A 23013-nucleotide genomic window follows, 5' to 3' on the forward strand; every position below is an offset into this window, starting at 1 on the left:
ACAAAAGTGAGCCGGCCTTTTCATTCAAGAGTTCCGCGGCACAAAACTCGAAGCGTCCCCCTGGCTTTTTGACTGTGTGTTGTTTGTGTATTCGCGCACGCGCCCATTAACCGCCCTTTGTCGGCTCGTGATTAGACGTAAACACATGGAGGCAACAGTAGCACGTGCACGTGCTTCCTGTGCACCCCCAATACACGTTAACAATCGCCGCTGCTCGACCTCAGAGACTCACTGGGAGATAAAAGTTTAAATACGGCAATAATTTCTTATTCTTGTAGACGGCCATTCATTTTGAGTCATTCATGAATTTAAAGAATCATAAATTAAAAAAGGGGGGATTGACCAGGAGATAAATAGAAAAACAGATCAAGTGACAGAGGGAGTGAGAGAGAGGAGGAGGCCTTCAACTTCATCACAAATGGCGAAGATTAGAGGCTAACTAACATTAAGGTCTTTGATATCATTTAGATAAATGGTTTATCGCATAGGTCTATTTGAAAGTCCTGCCCTATAATAGCGTTAATCTCATGCCATTACATCATTTGCATAACTATAATTTAGAACAGATCTAGTTATCCCCCTCATTTGATTGTGGAACTTGACTACTCATTGTAGCCTACAAATGAAACTCTGAAGCCTGTCATGAGGGAAAGAGTTGAAAAGTGCAGCACAGGCATTACCCAGAATAGAACCAGAATGTCTGTCTGTTACTATTGTAGTGAATAATACAAAAGAGATGCAGTATGAAAATATCCTCCCAAGACATCAGGCTACATGGTGTATAGCGAACTACATGGTTTGGTATTATTATTCTCAAGCTCAGAGACACGGCCAAAGCCCCTGCCAGGCCCCCGGGAGCCAGCCGCGGGGCCCTTACCACAGAGAAAAACAACCGTAAAAACATAAAATATCCACATATCCACAAGAAAAATACTCATGCTCACTGGCAGCTCCCCTCATCACTGCCCAGCTCCCTGAGCATCAAAAACACCCCCTCAACCCCCCGAGCTCTGTCATGCACCCCACCACCGAAGCGTGTGCGTCTGCACGAGTTTCCCCTAGTTCAGCAAGGACAGGCTTCAGTACGCGCACAGGGGGAAAAAATGCAAACGTGTCTGTTTCTCCTCTTGCTCGGTATGACTGAAAACAATCTTCCACCGAGCATGAGCCCCGGCAAGCTGGAGAGACTTTAGGAGCCGACGGACGCTTATATAACTGACTTTAAGGGCTTTGACTTTCCTTGGCACATTATTTGTCTGCTGGTGTGTGTGCGATAAATGTCTGTGTTTGTTTTCCAACCCCTTGGCCAGGCTTTATGTGACTCAAAGGGAGTAGGGGGGTGGGTGAAGGGGGTGACGGTTGGAGGGGGGGAGGCAATTTATCTTTCCAACAAAGTACGGTAGGAAACATGACATTTACTCAACACGGAGACCAAATAAGAACTGCGAGGGGAGCTGGAGTCATTGTGCCATTTGAGACAATCGAGCTTCACACAAGTGAAGCATTCAAGTGGCCTTAGCTCATGTCTGTCAAGGCTGTTGTTCATTTACTTTTTTCCATTTACTGTTACTGTGTGATACGACCCGATTTCATTTTTAGCTCTCCTTTCATCCACTTATAGTTCTCGCTCTCCTCCAGACGGTCAACGTTTAGGACATGTTGTTCCCTCAACCTTGACCTCCCCCTCCCTCCCCCCCCCTTCCTCCCGTCTTTAATCCAAATAGCGAGTGAGAGCGAGCCGAGAGAAACAGTGGCTGTGATATACTGTGCCCTTTAACCCCAGGGGCCCGACCCCCGGGGCCATGACCGCATGACTCTGCCGGAGCCCCGTGTCCTGCAGCCTTTATATGCCATATGCTGGCGGATAGGACGCCGTCACACCCGGCTTCCCGTACCCGCCACCAGGGGAGGCCGGCGGGGGTGTTCCACTCGACCGTGAAGAACCCATCAGGGTTTTATCACCTCTTGCACTGCTTCAGCCGCGGCTGCAGGACGGAGTGCGTCCTGCAGCCCGCTACATGAGCGGATCCTGACTGTAATGGCTTGCATGAAATACAGCTCACCGCAACGGACGATACAGCAGGGAGGAGAGTGCCCCGGGTGCCGGCTTAGGCAGAGGCCGGGGTGTGACGTTGACAGGTCGATTGTCAGATCGTTAAAGGCGAGCTGTATCCTTGTATTTGTGGTTGCCAGCGTTTTAAAGGCGAAGCTTGGTGGAGGGTCAGCGCAAATTAAAAGAATGCTATGCTGTCCCATTCATGTGGGATGAGGCAAGCAAGTGTAGAAGCAACCACATCTACAAAGAAATCGGGCCTCTCCCACTCATGTCATATTCATGGAGTAACACAACAAATCCTCAAAGGCCTGTATTTTATATAGATACATATTATATGGATGGATGTGTGTTTGGATACGGATTGTTGTGTTTGGGAACCAAGGGCCCTGCTCAGTCGATGATTTGAGGTCTTCTACCGACAGACAATGCTACTACATCAGGCAGCATCATGTGCAATATGTGCGAGGCATCCCTGAGACCCCACGCCAACACAAAAGCGATGGACAGGCAGGCAATCTCAGGCCTAGGCAGTGGTACGCTCCGTCGACTGTGTTTGACAGGATGCTTCTCGGGGAGGAGAGCTAATGAATGTCAATGGCCTCTCCGCATCTTTCACTGCCTCTACTACCCCCCGTTTCCTCTCTTTTCACTTTCCTGTTTACTACAGACACACTTTTCCTTGACAACAACACCCCTCTCCTATTCCAACATTTCCCTCCCTAATAGGTTCTGTCTTTCAAATGACTCTGATCTGATCGCTCCTGTCTCTTCTTTTCTCTCTCTCCCTCATCAGGGGTAGGAATCGCAGGCTCACAGTGCTGAGGCAGGGCGCCCCACCCCCCCAGAGCCTTCGTGGCAGCGCTCACCGAAGGGTGGAGGGTGTGGAGGCTCTCTCCTCTCCGTTGCTACCCAAGGCTCCCTAGCGAGAGCTGCCCACAGGCACCTGGGCTTCTGGAACCAGTAACGGCGCAGGTCACGTCGCACGGAGAGATTGTTGAAAATGAAATGAAGGGAGAGAGATTTGCCACATATCTGTTGGAGGTCTGTGCACACATAGATAGACAGACGGTTCAAGGGAAAGGTACTAATGGTTGATACAAACTGAAAAAACAGACATACAGTTACACATAGATGTATAGTCACACAGACACCAAGCCACGTTTAAATTCGAGTCAAACGTTATTGTCTAGATGAAAGTCCTGTGGAGTGTTTGTGGAGGATGGCTGCTTTAAGCAGCCCCCCCTGGCCCGAGTCCGACTGATTAGACTCTGGGGCTGAGTGAGGCTGCACACCTGTGGTGCAGTGGGCATTTAAGGCACAGGTTAAATCAGCCATCAATTCAGATACACAGCATGTCACCCCTACTCTGTCTGCCACAGTTTGCCAATTAACTGGTGTGTACAATAGTCACCCGTGTCCTGTGTGTCGGAGTAGCCCAGCAAAACCACTTGGGTGGCGTAAGGCGGGGTCAACTGCCACAACCTCCCCACAACGCTATAAGCAGTCCAGAGGAAAAACATTGAACACTAATGATACACCTCCAACAAAGTAATGAGTCACTTAATTAAATTCACCTGAAAACATCATAGGTCTCCAGACTGGGACTGAACCAGGGAAGCTATTCTGAATACTGGAGACATCAATGCAAGACACAGCAGGGTTTCTTACGACACCAGGGGAATGGAGACTGTGAAGGCCCCAGGATTCAACCTGTGAGTCAGCACGAGAACCACACTTTAAATACATGATGTCACTCCAGTTGGTGAGCTCGTGTTCTGAGGAAATGCAGACCGCCGTAGAAGACCATGAGGTCTCCAGATCCAAACGAACCAACCAATCCCCTCGCAGATCCACATCTGGAGTCGAGCACAACAGGATGAACAAGGGGGTAGACAAACAGCAGGCTGTTGTTCCGTAATAAGAGTGTGAGCCTTGTGGACATGCCGTGTGTGTGAACATAGATCACCAAAATGTCCCTAATGGAGAACATGTTGTCATCTGGACATACTTTATGATTAAATCAAAATGGATTCCTGGACCTTGATTTGATTTCATGCCATCTGATACAGTAATTTAGGGCTACTTGGGGCTACCACCTATTGAAGAGGGATATCATTTGATTTTGAGGAACGATGTGAATGTGGGGCTTGCTTTAATCTCATCATTAGCCGAAGCAGTTTGCAATAAGCAGAGACAAGCTAATATAAACAGAAAAGAACGCTACATAGACTTTATCTAGAATTTTCCATCTCATTATTTACTATTCTGAAATTGAAATTCCTCTTGTCATACTTACACACTACATGATTTATCTGCGATTGAACATAAATATCAACCACTGCTGTGATCTGTCTTATTTGGCTTCTACAACATACATATACATACACTATAACCTTTGATGGATCCCAGGTGTTTTTTGAGATTCACCCAAGAACGTGTGAAGTGAACACCCTCAGCATGGAATCATCAGATCTCTTCACGGGCCTCATGCAGACCCATAAAATAAACAGATTGCTGACATTCCTCCTTCTCCAAAAGTAGAGTGACCCCTGGCCGGTCAGTCAAGGGGTTTGGGCATCGTTGCCATTCCACACAGGCTACTCCCCTCACTCCAGTGAGTGCTAGTAGAGTAATGCATCCGCGCATTGGCATGCACATGAGAAGTGTGTGTGTGTGTGTGTGTGTGTAACCGCTTGTATATTGCTATGCTTGTGAGATATATAATGTGTGTAGTTGTGTGTGTGTGTGTGTGTGTGTGTGTGTGTGTGTGTGTGTGTGTGTGTCAGTGTGTGTCAGTGTGTGTGAATGTGTGTGTGTGTGTGTGTGTGTGTGTGTGTGTGTGTGTCAACAGGAAATGCGCATCTCAAAATCCACCAGGCTCTGAAAATAAACCACAGGGTTGACAGACGAGACATCGGCAGGTCCTCCCCCCCACAGGAGGGATTGGGGGGGGCGGAGGGGTCCATCCATGTGCTTCTGGTGTATCTTAGGGTGGGTGGGGGGTGGGAAGGCGGCTGGTGAATGTGTGACCAAAAAAAAAAAGGGCTTTTCTCTTGTTTTCCCATCTGCAGCTAGAACGGTTTGACTTCTGGCTGACACTTGGGCCAGCCACCCCAGAGCAGGGAGGCCGAGGGGAGGACAGCCCCACCGCACACCCAGGGTTCAGGACACCCTGGCCACGCTCAGATAGGAAATCACATCCCCTCTGTGGGTCAACTGTGGAAGTCCAACTCTCTGGAGGCCTCTCTGGAGGGATGAGCTTGTTTTGGGGGGGGGGGGAACAATCCATTTCTCCCTAGAATGTCTTCAAAAGCTGTCAAAGCAGTGGCTTGACCCGACATGGACCGCAGGAATAAACACGGTGATTGTATCCTTGACGAACTAAAATTTAAGGATTAGCACATAAACAACTACTCCCAACTAACCAAACTAGCACTGCATAAAGTAGCCTTGTGAAACCGTCGTGATCTCGTGAGGTCACATTCCGTTTCTCCCTGCAGATCGGTGAGGCCTCAATCCGGTGGGAAGCCTTTTCCAGAAAAGTTAAAATGCCAGGATCAATCAGCGCTCGAGGTTACGCCACATTAAGTCTGCCAATTTAAAAAATCAATGGCAGCGCCCAAGGAAAGTGTAGCAAACAAAACCGTTTTTATTCAAAGTACATTTATCTGGACTGGCAAGAGCCAAGACAACACACGCGTCACTCGAATGGAACAATCGTCAAAAAGTCTTTGACCGTATTGGGATATCAATTGCTTCCCAGGCAAGGCCAGACTGAAATTCATCATGAAACCAAAACATGAATAACAGGACTGTCTAACGAGGCTATACATAAATAGGATCTATTAAGAGCAATAGGACCACAGTGTGTCACCTAGTGTGTCTATTTGCCTCCAACTACTGTTCAGCGGAGTATGTGTTACAGAGACATTTATAATCTACAGTGCAATGTTTCCATGTTTTATTATCCACGTTGAAAGTTCTAGTTGTAAATAAACACAGTGAATCTAGAAACAATTATTCACATGGAACATTTGATTATTTAAAAAAGAGCAATTAAAAAAAAGACAATCTTTGGTGTATGTACAGAATCAATAAATGTGCGTAACATGTGCAAAATTTGTTTTATGGCCTCTGCTCTTATCCCAGCATTATTCTTATTAAGGATATTGGATGAATGCACATTACCACTAGTACAAGTAAAGCTCATCCACACTTGATGCATACGTGTGCAAACGTACCAGGTTCCCTCCCAAATCCCTCACTCAAGTCAGTATTTCTTAAAGACACAGGGGAAATTATCAATGGTTTAATTAATAAAGCTTGTACTATCTTTGTATAACAAGACCAACTTTCAAAACCCAAAGAAAATCGGCCAAAAAAGCGATGTATGTGATTTGATGCATCAAATCACATACATGATTTGATACAGTGGTCGCGAGTGGTCGTACTTGCATTTTTTGAAGTGTACAAAAATGATAAACAGTTCTGTAACTGAGCTATTCATGGCTTTGCAGGCTTCTACAGGATTCAGTAAATCGACATACTGGAGAGTACCCAAGATTGGATGTCACAGACACACAACCACAATGGCAAATATCATTGCAGTCTAAAGCCCTCGTAGCAAAATCCAGGTGTGTGTGTGTGTGTGTGTGTGTGTGTGTGTGTGTGTGTGTGTGTGTGTGTGTGTGTGTGTGTGTGTGTGTGTGTGTGTGTGTGTGTGTGTGTGTGTGTGGTATATATATATACATTTTACAGTGAGGTTTCCCTGGACTCCATAACCACGGGCTTGAAAGTCAAAATCTCTGTGAATGTGTGACCTAAGGAAAAACACAGATGACAGCAAAAACAGATGATCAGAACCCGTGGAAAAACTAGACCGCTCATGAAGACAGACAGATCTGCCAAAAATAGCAGCTAACATTCCTCCCAGCCTTGGCAACTGTGCGAAAACCTCACCGACATCTCAATCCCTTTCAGTTCATGTGTTTGTACTTTGTTTATGATTTGTTCTTGTTTTTTTGCTCGATAGAGCTTAACACAGAGTATATTATTGAGCCGAGTCCAAAAGCAAATGGGATCCATGAAAGGAAAGATGTTAACACTCCTGGGCGAGGGAATTCAATCTTCCTATAAGTAAAATAATATTAGAGCAAATATTATTGTTATCCCTCCTCTTCAAAAGGCCTTAAAGATAGGGTAGGCAATTTATTTTAGAAGCATAATTTGTAAACGCTATCTTTAGAACCCGAACGTCCGCAATCAATAAATCTAACACATTCACAGAAAACATTTAATAATCAGTTTCTGTGGTTATCCTAGGCCTGTAATAAGCCTGTCCATTCATTTCATTCGGCCTGAATGAGATGATTTGATGATATACTTGTTTGTTTACTCGTCTATCTACCCACCGACCTACCCGGCAACCTGCACAGATTCTCCCAATAAACTCCTTATACATGACCAGAGTCTTCCCCAAGAAGAGGCAGACCTTTTGCCGAGGCTACTGAGCTAGTCATGTGTTCTGGGGGAATGGCTTTGGAGAGAGGCCTGAAGGGAGTTGTGGGATGTTTCATGTCTAATATTTAAAAAATCACCCGTTTCTGGCCGGTTTCTTAACATCCCCTACCCTCCCTTTAACAAGCGCTGGGCTGCGTCTGTGCTCCTTCACAAGGGACTGTTTTCCTCCACCCATTACGACCCCCTCCTCCTCATCTACCCCCCACCTGAAACGTCCCCGTGTCCTTACGTTTCCACTGGTCCAGGGTCAGCTCTGCGTTGTCCAGCGAGTGGTCGTACGGCTGGGGCTGCGTCTCGTCCTCCGCCTCCCCCAGGTCCGAGAAGTAAGGCAGCGTCAGGGCCTCGGCCGCGGTCGCCCGGCTCTCCGGGTCCAGCAGTAACATCCGCTCCAGCACCGAGACGGCTGTGGAGAGGGGGTGGAGAGGGGGAGAGGTGGGAGGGAAAGGGAGGGAGGTCGAATAGGGTCATTGGAGAAAGAGATCAAAAAATCGGAATATGACTGGGAACACATACCTGAGGTTGTCTAATATAATAAAATACAAAATAAAAGAAGCAAGATCAAAAGATTGTAAATGACCTACCTAGCAGGTTTGCTGTGGAGAGAACGTCTTTGAGGTCTTTCTTTTCCACTTTCGGAAGACCTTTGATGTAGCTTTTGGCCTGAGAACAGATATCCGCCCATCAAATATTTATGTTCACATTCAAGTGTGTGTGTGTGTGTGTGTGTGTGTGCATGTACGTGTGCATGTGGGTGTGTGTGTATGTATTTTATGGCCACAACTCACGTCCGGGGATTCTAGCTTGGAGATAAACTCCTGAGTGGGGGTTCCTGTGATCTTCATGATCTCACTCAGTTGATCCAGGTCTGAGAACCGGAGGTCAAGGTTCACAAGGTGATATTTGTAGAGTTTATTTCACAGCGTATAACCCTCTGATGGCTTAAGCTTGTCTGTATGGATAGCTTAAACCAAATATGCAAGGTGCAATGTCTGACCAAAGCAGTATGGCAGATCTATCAGCGCCTTGAGGAGCGGAGGTTCGGCTCAGGTCCACGGAGGGGTGCACTCTCAGTAGTCCAGGTCTCACGGTGAGAGGTGAATGGGACCTTTTCAAAGTGAGACAATAGGCTTTGCCTGAGAAGAACAAACGCCTCTTGCTTTTGTTACGACTATATGAAATCATAACACAGATGTGGGTAAAATTATAACACAATAATATGATTGTAACATGGTTATCAGATTATTGTTTAGTAGCAGATTATTTGTTTGATATAAATTAATAAACAAATGCACTTACAAAGGCAAGACTATAATAACGAGAAGGCAAAAGCTATATATAAAATGAAAAATGTACTTAAGTCTAATACTAACACCAGTCATCGTATGACAAGAGTTCCACCAGCGCACAAAGGATACGGTCGCTTCCCTTAAAGAGAGGCTTCCCCTGGAGCATCTCTGCCATGATGCATCCCACGGACCAGATGTCCACTGGAGAGGAGAACACACAAACATGTTCACTTCAGGTATGCAAACACAGGTTCCACAGATATCAAACCCACCTGTTCCTAAATGTTGAAGGAGTAATGATTTTCATAAAGAAATAACGTGGAAATATGCTGTCAAAACAAATACAACAAAGACGAACATAGCGCAAACTGCACAAAAAGAGCAAAGTTGTTATTGTGACCTACACTGTGTCATAGCCCCACCTAGTGGCTGAACCACATCTTACCAGTCAAGATGATGACTATTCACAGCAAAGGCAGATTTGATTTACATTTATACCTTACATTTTTGTATTAGTTTGGTATTAAAATGAGTACGCAATGCAAAGTTAGTCTGTGCTTACCTTAATAGCAATAACTTTAAAAATGAAATCTATTTATTTAAACCATACCAACCAGCGCCATTTATCCCTAGATGCAGGGTCACATTCAAACCAAAACGTCAGACAAGAATCCAGCTGGTTAGGGAATTAAAAGGCCCTAGGCCCAACCAACCAGAGTCTGGCCCTGCTCCTTACCAGTCTGGGTGTAGTGCATCCAACTCAGGATGACCTCTGGAGCTCTGTACCAGCGGGTCACCACATAGCCCGTCATTTCACTGTCGGCCTGCCGTGCTAAACCAAAGTCCAAGATCTGCCGAGACAAACAAAACACCACACACACGTCTATCCTTTTAGAAGACGGTGAGAACCAATGGATCAAGCATTGTCATTCATGGCTTCGTCAGTTATTTTTACGCAACAGTTGCTTAGCAATAAAACTCTGATGAGCCGTGTTCAGGATTTGGTTCAGTGAAGCTAATAGGGTAGGTGAAGGACGCGTGACTCTCACTGTACCCTGAGCTCACAGTCTTGGTTGATAGACAGGTTTCCTGGTTTCAGGTCCTATAAAAAATGTTTTAGAGGAAAACAGCTACTTGAAGAAAACTTACATTTCAAGCAATTATACATGAATTTTGCATTGCATCCAGGAATAAAGGAAAACACTATCATTGTTATGTTTGTAAGTAAAATTAAAAAAAATTAAAAAAAACTTACCCTGTGAATTATACCAACAGAATGAATATACTGTTTGGAAAGAAAAATTGAAAAATCATGAACATGTGTAATTTCTTGAACTGAACTAAGACTGTTGATGGCACATGAGCTCCTCACCTTTAGCCCTTTAAGCATCTGATAAACCAAGTACTGAATTTTGTCCTCCGAGAGCCTCTGTAGCTTCATCAGTTTGCCCAGGTCCGTCCCCATGTAAGGCATTACGAGGTAACTGAGAAAGAGAACTAAACAGGTCATTATCATTGATTATGAATATAAATATTATACAAAAATAACCGGGGAGGACGCAGCGATTGAGCTTTACAGTTAAATATTTTAAAAAGTAACGCTTTAAAAGCATCAACAATAAAATCTTCTTTATCATCAAGTGACAAATTGCAAAATGGTCTCAAACACATTGCCAGTCCTGGTGAATGGAATGCTGCACTCTGCATGAGTTGAACTGCCAAGGGTTCTCAGTTTGGCTGCCAGACCGTTCTTGTCCAAACTTGATGTTTTTGCCAGGTGTTTATCTATCTATGCTTGCTTTTGTTTTATTTTTACTAAACATCATGCACTTTACATTCCAATGTGCATAATGTATTGTTTGTGTGTATGATATCTAATCACCCAGATATTTGCAGACCTATACCGCCACCAATGCACATAAAGGATTCAATTGTTAATGTTAACAAATTGATACATCTAACTTCCCACATTTCAAAAATGTATTATAGAGTAATATAATCAACAATTCAATCAACAAAGATGCAATATCTAAACGTACAGTAAATGTGTACTCACAAGTCATGGAATCTATCTAGAGACAAGTCTGCGGTAAACACATCGACAAGGCCAATCACCTGCAAAGGTCAAATGCAAAAGAAGATGTGTGACACACTGACATTCTAGAAACCTGTTCTTGTGAGCATCTGCACTTCCCTTAAGTGCAAAATCTCCCCCCCACACACACGAAACCACACGCACACACACCCACACACAGAATATATGTATGCCTATAGGTACATCCAATTGCATTTACATTTGTTTCCAATATTAATAATATGAATGCTTTGTGTGCCTTGTTCCTCTATCACTGCAGCCTAACATCGATGTGTTTGTGCCCAGGATCTCACGTTTTCATGTTTCATGTGTTTGAGTAGTCTCAGCTCTCTGTAAGCCCTCTTGGCAAAGAGCTCTGTCTGGAAGGGCCTGTGAAGCTTCTTGATCGCCACTTTGGTTCCCGTCCTCAAATCCTTTGCTGAGCTGGGCGTAAGAACAGATGTGAAACGTAAAAGGAACTTTGTTACTTGCTTCACATTGCATTCTTTAATTTTTATACAGCTATATAAACACACTACAGGTTAAGTTTATTTCTGCCACAAAAGGCATTCTGTCTCAAGTATCATTTAACAAATATAGAGAAAAAACATTTGTATTTGCACAGAATAATCGTTTTTTAAAGCAAACATTGAGTTGATCAACATCTCTTTGCCCTTCCAAGTTATCTACTGCACAAATTTTGTCAGGAATAGGCTTATTTCTACTGGAATACTGAATAATTTTAGTTAAGACAATTTAGTTAACAATAAGACTATTTGTATAGAATGGCTCTTCTCGCCCCACAGGGTACTTCCACAAACATCTTTATTTGTAGCCACATTAGCACCTAGAATTCTTACAGTATATTCAAGTGGCCGAAGTAAATTCAAGTGCCTGAGTAATATGGATTCAGCGTAACAACGGTGACCACGCCCACACGGTGTGGCCACGCCCACAAGGTTAATAAGTAACAACAATGGGGGACCTCGTAGTGCATGGTACACAAAGGCACGGCGTCCTTATGCGCTAAGCATGACCGCGGCGCACAATTTAAATAAGGCGTCACAAGCGCAGTTATAATCGTAGCCTACAACATATTCGAAATGAACACGTTAATGCGTTCACACTAAATAGCCATCCATCAATGAAACCCATATAAAATGAGTGTTGGATCAATGAAAAGTAAAGATGTATGTTGAAGTAGCTCACTGATCAGACAAGGAAGTAAATTAAGAGTGCGCCGTTGAGTGAAACGCCAAGGATGTCTACAAAAGTATACGTAATTCTGTTGCTACGGCTTCATTTCGCGGAAGCAATACGCTGGATTTGTTTTGTTCTGTGAAATCAAGTTACCATTTGACAATCGTCCACGATAAACGGAGGTTGATCACAGCTTTGTCTCCTATTTGCCTGCAACACAAGGCTACTATTCCGACTTTACTTACCATACTGTACCGTACGCTCCCGTTCCCACCTGCTTCAAATCCCTGTAACGCTCCGGTACCTCCCATGTGGTCTTGTTGACGTCTTGACGGCAGTAGCCAGGTCTTACCCGACTAGACATTTTACTTTTTTGTATTATAAGAGGTACGTTTTAGCTTGATTATTTGTTTGTTCCGTCCTACAGACACATTATCCCACCTATGTCTTCACCCTTGATAATTGTACTGGGCGTCAACAATGCAGGGCGTACCCTGAGGTCACTAAAAAAAACAGGCACTCCAGAGTCTGCATGGATATCTTGAAGACTTTTCCCGGAGACCATGTCACAAAAACGCTCTGGAATTTCGCGGTAGGCGTAGGCTACTTGCATATAGTCAGCTCCAGTGACTAGTTAAATTATGTAGTAAATAAATATTTATGCATAAATAAAAAACCGATTACATTTAAGTTCCCCTCAGTGACCATCTAGGTATGAAGACCTACAGGTTTGCAACATAAAAGGTTCTGTAAAAAGAACCAAATGGTGGTCAAATAACCACTATATGCCTATGCCTAACTAAGTGTACCTTTACACTTGAAACCCTCAGGCGAGCGTTCTTTTCCTGGGACTTGCTGGTACCTGTGCGTCAACATTCCACACGCCTGGAGACATAGCACTTATGTTTGCCAAGACTACAACAAATAACGTGCTTAACATAATTAGTAATAAGCATTATGTGCAAGCCGATTACACGCAATTACATAATCTAACCTAGTATCGCATTTTAGTCTTATTTTTTTTTTTAATCAGCGGATAGACAAACCACACGGTTGAAAGAAAGAAATTCTTTGGTTATATTTATTGGTAAGAGTTAAAACAACCAAGGTGAGGAATACATAATGTTCATTACCAACCAATTACGCCTATCACATTCTTTCTCAACCAGACAGATTTAGCAATATCAATTTCCCTGAAAAAATAATAGGCAATGCAGCTCTTCTGAGTGGCATAAGGTTAAACCGGGTGTTTAAGTAAATGCTATGACTTATGAATCATAAAAAGCTACATCTATACATCTTACACATATTACAAAAATATCCTGTGCGTGTTTATCAATTGCAGTTCAACCAATCAGGTAAAATCACTCCCATTCATACATACAACAACAACAACAACAGTATTTGGGTCACGGCAAAGCTCCAGAGCACATCAGACTCAGACAGGCCCCTGAAGGACTGGATATCTGAGCCTTCATTAACATCCAGCCAAACCACCAAGCAATGCCCAGGTGAAGACTAGCTTCTCAATGGAGGGTCACGTGTCTCGTTACATTCCCCGACACCGGCTACCGAAAAAAGGCCCGGAGAGAGTATTATATAGGTCACAGTAGTAGGTTTGAAATCAGTGCAAAGATAAACACTGATGGTGGGCCCTTAATAAACTCTCCGTAAGCTTTTCCTTAAGGTAAGCAGGCTGGTCGAGGAAGGAGTTACGAGGATCAAGAGACAGAGATTGCCGTGGCCGAAGCCGGTGGCCTGTTGTGGTAGCAGACAACCTTCCTGGAGGCCGCTGCCGCCGTGGACGACACCCCCCCTTGAGGGTCTGACACAGCTTGCTCTGCCCCTACACTCGCAGGCTGCTCTACACTCGGCTGGGCCGAGAACGGATCTTCCAGAACCTTCAGCACCTGCTGGACCTACAGAAGGAAAATAACGATATGCAACTGCAGAGACGAAAAGGCAGACTTGTGAGGACGTGATCATATTGTTCGGAGGCAGAATGCACATCTTGAGACATTCACAGTTTACTACCGTACCCTCGATGTAGCCAGTGTTGTTGTGCATATTCATGGTATAGGCTAGGACGGATCCCGCGGGAGAAAACATGCAAGCTCCAAACCATGCAACTACCGATGCTATGGTCGTACACCCGCGTGAGGGACAATGACGCCGAGATGCAAATGGATGAGTACCGTCGTGAATCTACTTTGACGGAGTTCGCTTGCAAAAAAGAAACAGCCCCCCTGAGATTTCTTAGAGATGAGACTTGTTTCTTTTGGTTCCTAATAATAAGGAACCAAAACACGCATCGTTTGACACTCTGGGTCTATATGGGAAACATTGTCGAACGTATCCGCTTTTAAACAAGACTTCTCTTTTCAATGAGCCATTGAGATTGGAAGCAAAACAAAAGGCAGCTATTGAAGGTCTATCTGCAACCAACCAAATATATTCAATGTTGAAATTATTATTATTAATATAACATTGCACAACAGACAATTGCTCAATAAGATAGCCTAACCAAGCAATGTAGGCCTTTTCTCTTTTAACCCCTAAAACACAGAAGCTTTTCTGTCTGAGGGCTTTGTTCTAAACTTGTTAGGCTTAATAATGATAATGAATTGATACGTGATTTGATAACCTGGTTCTAAACATGGTATTTGTAATGTTTGGCTCTCATTGGTTAATCTTCAGATTGCAATACAAATGGCCATGTATTCTCTGGAAGTCGTTTGGTTTCTGTGTGAACCATCAAAGCGTGTGTGAGTGCATATATATATAAATTAGTGCTGTCAGTTTAACGCGTTATTAACGGCGTTAATGTAAACCAATTTTAACGGCGTTAATTAATTTAACAGCGTTAATTCGTCGTCGTGCGATCGATGCTATTTTGGCTTGGCAAACGTTAGTTTTTTCACCAACTGTCTAGCAACAACTAGAAAACACGTTAGAAAAACGTTAGAAAAACGACAACACCATACCGGATCTAGCTACACCGGCAACAAAACAAAAACCACGCCGCACAAACTTGTTGGGGCAAGCAAGGATACGGAGAGGGTGAAAAACTCCTAAAAACTGTGTGTGTGTTTGTGTGTCACTCAGTTCGAGCCTGCACGAGAGTCCAATGTTGTCATTAGCTGTTTTGTTAGAAAGTTCAGTGATTGAAAGAAATAAAAGCCTGGGCTTTTGAAGTTTTACGGTAGGCCTACCACTGTCATGCACCCGATGTCAAGTGGACCGGGTTGATTTCATTGCTGGTCTCTCTTCTTATATCCGTCTTACCAAATATATTTTATTACTGTCCTTCTCAACACTCTGATCTCACTAAAAGGCTAGCAGCACGAAATCAAGGGATATTCAGAATATGAAAAAATGTGTAACTCGGAATTAATCGCGAGTTAACAATGACATTGACAGCACTAATATACACAGGTCAGTCAGAATAACCCTCAAAAACTCACCTCAGAGAAGTCTCCATTCTCTGCAGCCTCAATTGCATTCTGGGCAATGTAGTTTCTGAGGACCACACGCGGGTTGGTGCTGTTCATCACCCTCAATCTGTCATCCAGTACTTCCTGGACATTACTTTGGCCCTCCAACTCTCGGGCAAGACGCTTCCTGTGTGAATAATAGCCCACTGAGGTTGGTCGAGAAGGCTCCTCTGTGACTACAGCCACAGAACAGCAGAAACTGGCCATTTTTTCCGACAACTCATGCTGACAGCGGAGTAACCAGCCCCTATTCTACCCTTCCTTATCAACATTGTGTCCTTTGTTTCCTATCCTGACGACAAAGCCTGTTTGTTTTAGCTCTTGTCCTTATCTCTTCTCCCTCTTTCCATGGTTTTAAGCCCTTTACTGAAATACCACTCTACACAATCTACAAAACACATCTTCTGTCAAGTATAGGATTGATTCTAATCCGAATAACTAAAGGTTAAATCTGCTTTCAGGCCCAAAACAATACAGACACACCCACCAAAAACACTAACACCTAACGGTCGTGTCCTCTTTACCTGTAGCTGGTGACCCAGTCGGTCCACTCCTGCGCCTGCTGGCCCCTCAGCTCCTCCTGGTTGACCTCCGCCAGCTCCTGCGTCTTGTTGAGCTTCTCCAGCTGTCGGCCAATCGTCTTCCGGTCTGAGATCATCTGGAACAGCGCCGGGTTGCTCTGGGCCATGGACAGCAGCATGGCCAGCTCTCTGACAAACCCAGCCGTAATAGGTTGGAGGTGATGGGGTTCAATGGCAAAGCGCAAATATTCTCTACCAGCCAAAACTTTAACACAGATGCTAGCAATGCAATGGCTATTTCTTTTTTTCCCCCTCATCGATGCGCTTTTATTTTGCTGACTTTATTATTTAGATCTAAAAAATAACCAAAATAATTGTTTAAAGTCAACAACGGGATCATTGAGTGATAAGGTAGTAGTATATTAAAAAGCTTGATATATAATCATGTTTAAGAGGACTAATGGGGGCAATTCTCTTTTTAAATTGGTCAAGTAGTGAGCGAGAACACGGATACTTTAGTATGCAGAAAGAAGCTTTAATGTCATCCTTATAGGGCGATAGCAACCCATTAATGTAGTTCTCTAAAAGTGATTGTTCTGCCACTGACAGACTGATTATATTCTAACATTATGGAAAGGATCCCTACACAGAAACACAACTTTTTTTCTTAACCTTTCGCTAGATACAGTATTTCTGGTTAGGTTACTGTGTCTAACCAAGTCTCGCCCAACAAGAAGTCTCGCAAGAGACGAGTTGAGAATGGTTGAAAGACGAATGAGAGCTGTCCCAAGAAAAAACAGACAGGATCAATAAAAAGGGAAGAGAAAAAAATAAATACAAATCTTCCTCAGTAGGGATCCTTTGCAATCATTTTTGAATTTTATCTGATCCTGTCTGTAGCAGAAACAAGCACTCTTATAGTACTTACTTGTACGGGGCCCATTGGCTTCAAAGGATTACATTACATTGCCTGTCTCGCGGATTACGCCTGCAGTGTTCTGGCTCATTGCTGCACCGATTTCAAAAACTGTGGTCTGCATAAATCCCATAGACCCAAATGATTGGGAAATAGGGGAAACGTAGAAAAATCCCTAAATTCTCCTTGATAACTCTGATTGTTAACCAGGATTATAATATAATATAATCCTACTGGCTCACCGTGGTTCCATGGTTGGCTTGTTGGCTACCCTGAGCTCCTCCAGGGAGGTGCACTGCTCCAGCAGCAGGTCTGTGGCCTCTCTGACCACGCCCTGCTCCCCCTCGCTGGGGCAGGGGATCTCACCCAGGCAGCGGAACGTGTTGGAGAAGTCAGCTCCTGTATGGAGGGGGCAGAAGCATTCGTTTTAAGTCATGATTGCATCAAAATGACTCTTGGTAATATCTAACTAATTCTAAGGGGCAGGATATTTTATGAGGGTCAGGGTATTCTGTGTTATGCCCGATCATGCCCCTGTTCCGCATGCTCTGACCTGTGTTGCCCATGGTGTTCGGCCCAGTCTCACCAGTGTTCGGCCCAGTCTCACCAGTGTTCGGCCCAGTCTCACCTGTGTTCGGCCCAGTCTCACCTATGTTCGGCCCAGTCTCACCTGTGTTCTGCATGGTCTGCAGGAGTGTAGTGATCAGTGTCTCGTCCTCTGGCTCCTCCTTCCTCAGCAGGCCCAGCTTCTTCCTCATGGTGGCCAGGTAGAAGCCGTTGTACAGGTCCATGTATTCCTCCAGGACGGCCTTGGCGCGGCCTGCGGGCAGCTCCGGGGCCAACGCCTCGGCCAGCTTCCCCAGGTTCCACCTGCATATGGCGGGCTGGGCCTGGTATGAGTAGCGGCCGGAGTTGTCCGAGGCATTGCAGATGAAATCCGGATCGAACCTTGGAAAGAAGAGGGAAGATTGACCTTTCACGACATGTTCAGAATAATTATCCTTAACAGTAATTCTGCTTCTTAATTAACACAAATAATTGTGTCTGCGCTCACATATTTATATACATATCATTATACTAGACAAGATCCTTGTGACTAGAGTTATAACGAACCAAGTAATTAACTATGTCACCTGAAATGTAACCATCTGCATTACTTAACTGTACATTAACAAGTTGTATTGTACGTAACCACTTTGACTAACGACTAATAAGACAAGCTCATTACATGCATGAGACCAGTCCCTTGGCAGAGCATAACACAGGCTGCTATTCTACAACTCTGACTGTGTGATGGCGGTAGCGATAAGACATCAAGTATCAGACCTGTCCATGAAGCCGTACGGGCCGTAGTCCAGCGTCAGTCCCAGGATGCTCATGTTGTCCGTGTTCAGGACCCCGTGGCAGAACCCGACACACTGCCACTGGCTCACGAGGCGGGCCGTACGCAGGACCACCTGCCACCGTGGGTGGGCCGGAGTGTTAAAGTTAAGAGCGTGACTGATATAGAGCAGCTCTACAATAGTATTGGTCAACATTGACCTATCACAGTTGGATCAGTATCGGCGTACGTGTTTGCCGATATGCATGCACCCATATGAAGGAAATGGTGTCATCACGCAGTTTGTCCAGCAGAGCGCGCTCCCGACTCCATTGTTTATAATCCTCTCAGCACTATCGGCAGCATGTGTAGCTTACATGTTCCTATTCTGAGTCAAGCGGGATGGCTGCTAGCTCGTTTTTGAAATACCTTTAATAAACAATGACCGCCTAATTTTCCCTTTCACATATTATATTAACGTCCCTGACAACCCCCAGGTCACTGTTGAGTACTGATTTCACGTTACGTAGATACCTAGTTGGTGTGCCGCATTTGGCAAAATCCCATAATTTGAATGTTAACAATTGTATCATTGCAGTTTGTGAAAAAACATTTGTTAAAGTAATGTATTCATTACTCCTTATTTATATGCGAGTCCTTCTTAAGTTGTCCACAAACACCTTGCTGACTGACGCACATTGATTACAAAAGACTAAAGTGAAGCAGACGGTTGCAATGGTTTGACTATCCATGACATCATTGTGTTTAACAGTTGATCTCTCTGAATAACATGTTCATATACATTAATAAACAATAAAATCTGCCCAATTACTATGAAGGAAAGGAGCAAATACTGGTGAGTGACCCATCATACACACTTTATATACTATATAACTGGGTGACAGTGGTCCTATTGAAAGCAGTGAGGTACCTCCCTGAATATTGTGGCTGGATAATAGCAAGCAGGGAATGACTCAGCATGATGATGCAGATTATCATAGAGGATCGGATGACTGCAAGAGACATCCTAAATTCTCCCCCTAATTCACTTTAGAACCAATTGCATTTTTTTTGTTCCCTAAGTTGAGTGAATGGGTGGGTGGGGTGTATTGTGAAAGGTTTTGAAACTGTGCATCCAGTGAGGAGCATACCTCTCTGAAGAAGGCCACGTTTCTCTCGACCCGATCACTGTGGTTCTGCTGGATCTCAGGATAGAAAGTCTCAATGACATAATCCAGCATCTGTCCTCTGATCTCGTCGTGTCCGTAGCTGGGACCCTGGCGCCCGGAGTTCTCATCTGCCCTCTTGAAGATCTCAAAGGACCCAAACCTGCTCACACAATTCCCCCACAAACGCACACAGAATGTATGAATACTTGTAGAATAGGGCAAGTTAAACATCAATCCTTGTGTCGTGTCCTGCATAACTATCCGCCCAAGAGACAAATACATGGGTGACGTTTATGACATGTGACAAACGACGCTGAAGTTGGCATCCGATTCGCAGCATCCGATTCAGCAGCTGGTCCACTTTAAATCGGTCCTGATTGAAAACCACTACACCTAGACTCTTCAAATCTGGACTAAATTATCACAGTGAGGCTATACATTATAATAAACATAGTTACAGATTTTTGAAACCTTTTTTCTATTTGTGAAAATGCAATACAGGCTCATTTTAATGCTTTTTAGGGGTCCAGACTACATTAGAACGGGTCCTGATTAAAAACCACTACACCTAGACTCTTCAAATCTAGACTAAATTATCACAGTGAGGCTATACATTATGTAAAACATAGTTTCCGATTTGTGAAACCTTTACCCTATTTGTGAAAATGCAATAAAGGCACATTTTAATGCTTTTTAGGGGTCCAGACTACATTAGAACTGATCCTGATTAAAAACCACTACACCTAGACTCTTCAAATCTGGACTAAATTATCACAGTGAGTCTATACATTATGTAAAACATAGTTTCAGATTTGTGAAACCTTTAACCTATTTGTGAAAATGCAATGCGGTCCGGACCCCTAAAAAGCATTCAAATAAGCCTGTATTGCATTTTCACAAATAGGGTAAAGGTTTCACAAATCTGAAACTATGTTTTACATAATGTATAGCCTCACTGTGATAATTTAGTCCAAATTTGAAGAGTCTAGGTGTAGTGGTTTTCAATCAGGACCGATTTGAAGATTCTAAGTGGTTTTCAAGCCGAATCTGTTGCTGCGAATCGGATGCCAACTTCAGCGTCGTATGTGACAAAGCATATAACGTTCATTCAAACCCAGCGACAACTTTGAAAAGCAGTTGTTTAGCAGTGACTGTTTAACGAACCTGAGGAAGGTCGGCGCAATACGTAGAACCATAGAGCATCTCTCGTGAATCGCGTTCCCATCGTAGTTTATGTCTCGAATGACCTTGCTGTCAGAAGTCACCACCGATCCTGCTCTGGTGGTAGGAATACCCAAGGCGAAGATGGCCTCACTGCATAGAAACTCCCGTATACTGGAGCGGAGCACCTTACGACCATCAGCTTGTCTAAAGGGTTTTTTGGCAAAGCAAAACAAAAATAAAGTATACATGTTTGTTTACTTTAGCCATAGGGCAGTGTTTATGATATCTGAATTTAAAAAGTAAAACGACAAACCTTGAAAAAGGGGTCTTCCCAGCGCCCTTCACCTGGATCTCCCACCGGCCACTTGGATTTTCATGACGCAGTTCGGCACTCTGATCGGTTGGAGCTTTCACCTCGCCTAAGTAACAAGCTGCCCCATCGCCTAGCTGTCCAGCAAACGACCCAAACTGGTGTCCACAGTAGCAGTGGGCAGCGGGCTCAGATCCAGGCATCACTTTGGATCCACTCAGATATTCTGGGCCAAGGGGGTCACTCATGACTTCTGCCCCGTTGAGCCCGAGCAACGAAAGGGCCTTATTTGAGACAGCTACGAATCTAGGTTTGGTCACAGGTGTCGGCTTCATTTTGGAAAAGCACGCTCCCTTTACCATTCGCACGCCGGGTTCTTCCGACGAATCCAGTGGAAGCCTTCTGAGTACGACATTGTCAAACTCAAGATGATCCAGTGGCGAACGGCTCATCGATACACCCATACTGTCCATGGCGATTAGTCTGGCAACAACCACAGCGCGGAGAATATTTGGTTGTAGCAAACGAGGTCCTAAATAAGCCATCCAGTCGTGGCCATACGATTGGTTGGAAATGTTAGCTTCAACAGCAAGCAAAGACTTATCATGCAACAACTTGCGGGTGTGTGAAAGATCCGACCGTGCTACATTATTATCTGTCGTACTAGGAACCAACGTCAGAGCGGAACCATTCGCCCTGACAAAAGCAGACTTCGTTCATCCGCGGTTAAGCCAGCCGTCACACAAAATCTTCGTGCGCCTTTACTCTAAACAGCCTTTGGGTGGTAATCTCGCAACGTTTTCAAAATAAAACCCTTCACCTACGTGTGTAGATATATAGAACACTAGCTGTCTTACGGCGGCGTCTAGAATGTCCGCACTTGCGGACGGACATCTTGCCAGTCAGCTGCTCACCCATAACATTATTTTGGTAGTGGTACATGTACTTTATAAATAACCATAACTTGCTAAATTTTCAACCGTTTTACCAACGGTTTGGTTTCTTACAAACCTTATTAACGTGGTTATAATATTGTACCTATTTTAGAACATTTCAATTTTTTCATCAGTATCAAGTATGCAGTGCCGTAACTACATCTCTGACGTTTATAACAAAACAAACCGTTTGAAAATGTAGCAAGGTGGTTAAGGTTATTTAAAAAGTAGCCTATGTCACTACCAAGTCAACAGTGTTATGGGTGAGCAGCTGACTGTGGCAAGTTGGCCACCAGTGCGGACCTTCGACTCCATTGGCCAGCAGAATATGCATGTGTACGTTTTTCAAAATCTATACAGTAAAATCACATGGTTCTTTGTGTACAAGTAGTCGGTAAAACAGTTAGTATGGTCATATCAGTCAGTGACATTTTCTCTAAATTCAGTCAGTGCCTGAACTTATGTGAAATTCGCTCTATAGCCCACTTCAGAGTGCTGACATAATGCAATTAGCAAAGGCGAAAATATGCATATGTGTGTTTTTCCAAAGGTCATTTTCTCGAAATCTATACAGTAAAATAACATGGTTCCTTGTGTACAAGTAGTCAGCACACCGGTTAATATGGTCATATCAGTCAGTGCCTGAACTTAAGTGAAATTCTATATATAGCTCTATAGCCCACTTCAAAGTGCTGACAATGCAATTTTGCATTATGGTGACCGATTAAATGTGATAGGAAAAATAAAAAGACTTGTCCGACTTGAGGGCCGCGTTATGAAACGATGCGTCAGATAAACGATCGCACACATACGACAGAGCCTATAAAGCGTCTTAGAGTATATTAAGCGCTATATAAATGTCATTATTATTAGCCTATTATAAACTCAAATGAATCATATTTAACAGCCCGTTCCCTAGTAAATCATTTTATTTTTTTCGTTAAGTGACCATTGTTTTCCGTTCGTTCCTTGCAGAAACAACAAAGACAGAATACGCTTATTAATAATCAGAGGGAAATCGTCGAGCGATGTCAGTAGACATCAGTA

General features: G+C 44.0%; 2 protein-coding genes across 3 annotated transcripts; both read right to left on the minus strand.

Moving 5' to 3' along the window:
- Positions 1 to 5680: 5680 nt before the first annotated feature.
- mapk12a (mitogen-activated protein kinase 12a) lies at positions 5681 to 12703 on the minus strand. Of its 2 annotated transcripts, none has more exons than XM_030365828.1 (12): positions 12382 to 12703; positions 11251 to 11380; positions 10919 to 10977; positions 10235 to 10346; positions 10118 to 10147; positions 9917 to 9964; positions 9599 to 9713; positions 8992 to 9063; positions 8362 to 8441; positions 8158 to 8236; positions 7806 to 7979; positions 5681 to 6876 (listed from the first exon to the last, which is right to left on the minus strand). In XM_030365828.1, exons 1-12 carry the CDS (start codon positions 12498 to 12500, stop codon positions 6809 to 6811), a joined length of 1086 nt encoding a protein of 361 aa, XP_030221688.1. In that variant the 5' UTR covers positions 12501 to 12703; the 3' UTR covers positions 5681 to 6808. The 2 variants fall into 2 exon arrangements, with proteins under 2 accessions (XP_030221688.1, XP_030221689.1); XM_030365829.1 differs by having other exon boundaries at positions 12290 to 12415.
- A 497-nt stretch (positions 12704 to 13200) lies between these two features.
- On the minus strand, positions 13201 to 21695 carry selenoo1 (selenoprotein O1). Its single transcript, XM_030365827.1, has 9 exons — positions 21035 to 21695; positions 20722 to 20925; positions 19540 to 19717; positions 18394 to 18524; positions 17738 to 18015; positions 17310 to 17466; positions 16155 to 16340; positions 15601 to 15757; positions 13201 to 14055 (listed from the first exon to the last, which is right to left on the minus strand). The coding sequence occupies exons 1-9, from the start codon at positions 21574 to 21576 to the stop codon at positions 13858 to 13860; spliced, it is 2031 nt and encodes a 676-aa protein (XP_030221687.1). The 5' UTR covers positions 21577 to 21695; the 3' UTR covers positions 13201 to 13857.
- Between the last annotated feature and the right edge of the window lie 1318 nt (positions 21696 to 23013).

This window comes from Gadus morhua, chromosome 9 (genome assembly GCF_902167405.1).
Source record: "Gadus morhua chromosome 9, gadMor3.0, whole genome shotgun sequence".
In the NCBI taxonomy this organism is placed as follows: Eukaryota; Metazoa; Chordata; class Actinopteri; order Gadiformes; family Gadidae; genus Gadus; species Gadus morhua.

What these genes read in the sequence shown, in the direction of transcription:
- mapk12a (XM_030365828.1), bottom strand. Translation starts at nt 12,500, where the DNA reads ATGTCTAGTCGGGTAAGACCTGGCTACTGCCGTCAAGACGTCAACAAG. An exon ending in AACACATGAAACATGAAAAC is followed by an intron (nt 10,978 to 11,250) that starts GTGAGATCCTGG and finishes TGACCTTTGCAG; the next exon opens with GTGATTGGCCTTGTCGATGT. An exon ending in GACCCTGGACCAGTGGAAAC is followed by an intron (nt 6,877 to 7,805) that starts GTAAGGACACGG and finishes GTTTTTCCTTAG; the next exon opens with GTCACACATTCACAGAGATT.
- selenoo1 (XM_030365827.1), bottom strand. Translation starts at nt 21,576, where the DNA reads ATGGCTTATTTAGGACCTCGTTTGCTACAACCAAATATTCTCCGCGCT. An exon ending in ACGTGGCCTTCTTCAGAGAG is followed by an intron (nt 18,525 to 19,539) that starts GTATGCTCCTCA and finishes CCACGGTGGCAG; the next exon opens with GTGGTCCTGCGTACGGCCCG. An exon ending in AGAATGGAGACTTCTCTGAG is followed by an intron (nt 14,056 to 15,600) that starts GTGAGTTTTTGA and finishes TTCCTTCTGTAG; the next exon opens with GTCCAGCAGGTGCTGAAGGT.